This window comes from Cebus imitator, unplaced genomic scaffold (genome assembly GCF_001604975.1).
Source record: "Cebus imitator isolate Cc_AM_T3 unplaced genomic scaffold, Cebus_imitator-1.0 Scaffold23, whole genome shotgun sequence".
Lineage (NCBI taxonomy): Eukaryota > Metazoa > Chordata > Mammalia > Primates > Cebidae > Cebus > Cebus imitator.
The window spans coordinates 3,571,655-3,575,666 of record NW_016107338.1 but is presented as its reverse complement, the minus strand read 5'-3'; the positions used below and the strand labels follow the sequence as shown (position 1 = coordinate 3,575,666).

The 4,012-nt window shown below is 45.7% G+C and overlaps 1 protein-coding gene across 3 annotated transcripts in view; it reads right to left on the bottom strand.

Annotated features, from left to right (window-relative positions):
• CUNH2orf42 (chromosome unknown C2orf42 homolog) overlaps positions 1–4,012 on the bottom strand; it is a 43,317-nt gene that overhangs the window by 9,233 nt on the left and 30,072 nt on the right. For all 3 annotated transcript variants that reach the window (XM_017522038.2, XM_017522040.2, XM_017522039.2), the window contains one exon: positions 2,991–3,153. In XM_017522038.2, the coding sequence (XP_017377527.1) occupies positions 2,991–3,153 (163 nt within the window). The remainder of the gene's footprint in view (positions 1–2,990; positions 3,154–4,012) is intronic.

The window sequence follows — 4,012 nt, the reverse complement described above, 5'->3', positions numbered from 1 at the left end:
AGTTCAAGACCACCGTGCCTGGCTTTTTTTTTTTTTGAGACGGTCTCGTTCTGTCACCCAGGCTGAAGTGCAGTAGTGTGATCTCAGCTCAATGTAACCTCCGTCTGCTAGGCTCAAGCAATCCTCCGAACTCAGCCTCCCAAGTAGCTGGGACTATAGGCATGCGACACCACACCTGGCTAATTTTATCAAAAGCCTCAAAAATGTATATAACATTTAAACCTTCAATTTCCTTTTTAGGAACTTATCCCAAAGAATATCCTAAATAAGTTAGAAAATGATTAAGGATATAAAGGATTTATCTAAAAGGAAGTAATTACAGCATTGTTTTTGTTTGTTTGTTTTTTTGAGATGGAGTCTTGCTCTGGTGTCAGCCTAGAGTGCAGTGGCGCGATCTTGGCTCACTGCAAACTCTGCCTCCTTCCTGGGTTCATGTCATTCTCTTGCCTCATCCTCCTGAGTAGCTGGGACTACAGGCGTGCACCACCACGCCCAGCTAATTTTTCTATTTCTAGTAGAGATGGGGTTTCACCATGTTGGCCAGAATGGTCTCCATCTCTTTACCTTGTGATCTGCCCTCCTTGGCCTCCCAAAGTGCTGGGATTACAGGTGCAAGCCACCACACCTGGCCGTATTGTTTTAATTAATAGCAAAAGGCTTGGAACAAATAGGAGATTGAATAGAGTCTGGCACTCTAATAAATGAATTTCCTGCAGCTGTTAAAACTAGTATTGTATAGGCCGGATGTGGTGGCTCGCACCCGTAATCCCAGCACTTTGGGAGGCCAAGGCAGGCAGATCACAAGGTCAGGAGTTCAAGATCAGCCTGGCCAACATGGTGAAACCCTGTCTCTACTAAAAAATACAAAAAATTAGCCGGGAGTGGTGACAGGCACCTGCAATCCCAGCTACTTAGGGGGCTGAGGAAGGAGAATCGCTTGAACCTGGGAGGCGGAGGTTACAGTGAGCTGAGATTGTGCCATTGCACTCCAACCTGGGTGACAAGAGCAAGACTCTGTCTCCAAAAATAATAATAATAATAATATTGTATTCACAATAGTCAAAATGTAGAAGCAGCCAGTTGCTATGCCTCACACCTATAATCCCAACACTTTGGGAGGCTGAGGTGGGCAGAAACGAGCTCAGGAGTTCAAGACCAACCTGGACAACATGGCGAAACCCAATCTCTACAAAAATGTATTAATCCAAATTATCTGAGTGTGGTGGCACACACCTGTAGTCCCAGCTGGCTGGGAGGCTAAGGTGGGAGGATCTCTTGAGCCCAGCAGGTAGAGGTTGCAGTGAGCTGAGATCACACCAGTGCACTTACAGCCTGGGCAACAGAGCAAGACCTTGTCTCAAAAATGAAAGAAGAGGCCAGGCACAGTGGCTCACGCCCTAATCCCAGCACTTTGGGATGCCAAGGCAGGCAGATCACCTGAGGTTAGGGGTTCAAGACCAGCCTGACCAACATGGAGAAACCCTGTTTCTACTAAAATACAAACTAGCCGGCCGTGGTGGCACATGCCTGTAATCCCAGCTACTGGGGAGGCTGAGGAAGGAGAATTGCTTGAACTTGGGGGGCGGAGAGCAGATTGTGCCATTGCACTCCAGCTTGGGCAAGAAGAGCAAAACTCCATCTCAAAAAAAAAAATTAAAAAGAAAAAGGCCAAGCACAGTGGCTCACACCTGTAAACCCAGCACTTTGAGAGGCTGAGGTGGGCGGATCACCTGAGCTCAGGAATTTGAGACTAGTCTGGCCAAAATGGTAAAGCCAGTCTCTACTAAAAATAAAAAAATTAGCTGGGCATAGTGGTGCACACCTGTAGTCCCAGCTACTCAGGAGGCTGAGGCAGGAGAATCACCTGAACTCGAGAGGCAGAGGTTACAGCGAGCTGAGACTGTGCCATTGCACTCCAGCCTGGGCGACAAGAGCGAAACTTGGTCTTAAAATAAAAGCTAGAAGCACCCAAGTGTCTAGCAACAGATGAATGGATGAAGAAAACGTCATATATACATACATGGAATGTTTGCTTTTTTTTCCTTTTCTGGTTTTCTGGGTAAGCATGGAATTTTTTTCTTTCTTTTTTTCTCTCTTCCCTTTCTTCTCTTCCTTCCTTCTTTTCCATTCATTCTTGCATTTGAGACAGAGTCTCATTCTGTTGCCCAAGCTGGAATACAGTGGCACAATCATAGCTCACTGCAGCCTTGAACTCCTGAGCCCACGTGATCCTTCTACCTCAGCCTTCTGAATAGCTGGGACTATAGGTGTGCACCACCACACCTGGCTAATTTTTAAATTTTTTGTAGAAACAGGGTCTTGCTCTGTTGCTCAGGCTGGTCTCAAACTCCTGGGCTCCAGCAAACCTCCTGCCTTTGCTTCCCAAAGTCCTGGGATTACAGGTGTGAGCCACCACTCCTGGCCCATTATTCAGCCTTACAAAGGAAGGCAATTTCCACACCTGATATAACATGGATGAACATTCATTCATACAAATGAATACTAAGTGAAATAAGCCAGTCACAAAAGGACAAATACCGTTTTATTCAACTCATATGAGGTAGCTACGGAAAGCAGGATGGTGGTTGCCAGGGGCTTGGAGAAGGCAAGACTGGGGAGTTATCATTTTATGCATACAGAGTTTCAGATGAGGAAGATGAAAAAGTTTAGAGATGGATGGTGGTGATAGAGATGGATGGGGTTTCACCATGTTGGCCAGGCTGGTCTCAAAACTCCTAACCACAAGCAATCTGCCTGCCTCGGCCTCCCAAAGTGCTAGGATTATAGGCATGAGCCACAGCACCCGGCCTGTAATTTTATTTTTGAAAACACTGGTTTAAATCCAACAAAATACCTTATTCCCACGATTGCCTTTACAAGGTGAATGAATGTCTTCTTTGTTTAAGGTCAGGATCCAAAGCCTTGGACAGTGTACTGTACTGTACACAAGCTGACACTCAAAGGAAGATGCACTGTTGAAGTTCACTTACCAACTTTGAGAAACGTTTTTAGTTCCAAGGGTCGCAGCACTGGTTGTTTTTCTATACGACCGTAGGTTTCTGCAATGCTTTCTACTTCCACCTTAGGGCATTTAAACAGCTCATAAGTCCCATCTCGGTTCTTGATAAAGCTACGGGTGATTTCCAAGGGCATCTGGACACCAAGACAATACCAAAAAAAGGTGAGAGAGAAAACTTTCAAAGTAGACAAATACCTGGATGAAAACAAACTTATCATTCCCTCTTTCTTGTTAAGTACATTCAAATGAATTACAACTTCCCTGTTTTTCAAGAAAATCCTGTTAATAAATCTGCCTTTTCTCCCTTACATCATTCATGGCTTTGCTTTTTTCTCTATAATCTTAATTTCTACCCCAGCCAAACCATACACCAGTTGAAGCTCTAGCATCTTCATGGGTACGTGACTGCTGCTGGCATAGACCTGCTCTAAAATCGGTTTTATTCCTTCCCCTACTGCTTTGCTAGCAGCATTCTTCTCTTAAATTCCTCTGTCGATAGCACCTACAGTTCTCCTCATATCCTGTATGCTTCACACTGTCCTTGGGACTGAGCCAGGTGGAACTGGAACTGAATGCTGTGGTGACCCAGAGCAAATTACAAACTTCTCAGAGCCTGTTTTCTCATCTGCAAAATGCAGTTAATGCCAGCGCATGGCTGGGAGGTCAAATGAGGTGATGGAGGTAAGTAATGCCTCACAGTGAGAAGCTCCATGATTCTTAGCTCTCTTCTGCCACGTGCCTGCACCCTGGGTTGCTTCAATGGCTCCCTAAATGCCATCCATTCCAGGCTAAAAGCTGCCTCTGTGGCATCTGCATTTAAAGGAATTCTGTAGTGTCTTTAATGCTAACACAGGCCTTTTCTAGGGTTCACATGTATTGTTTTTAAGAGTCACGGTCTGGCCGGGGGCGGTGGCTCAAGCCTGTAATCCCAGCACTTTGGGAGGCCGAGGCGGGTGGATCACGAGGTCAAGAGATCGAGACCATCCTGGTCAA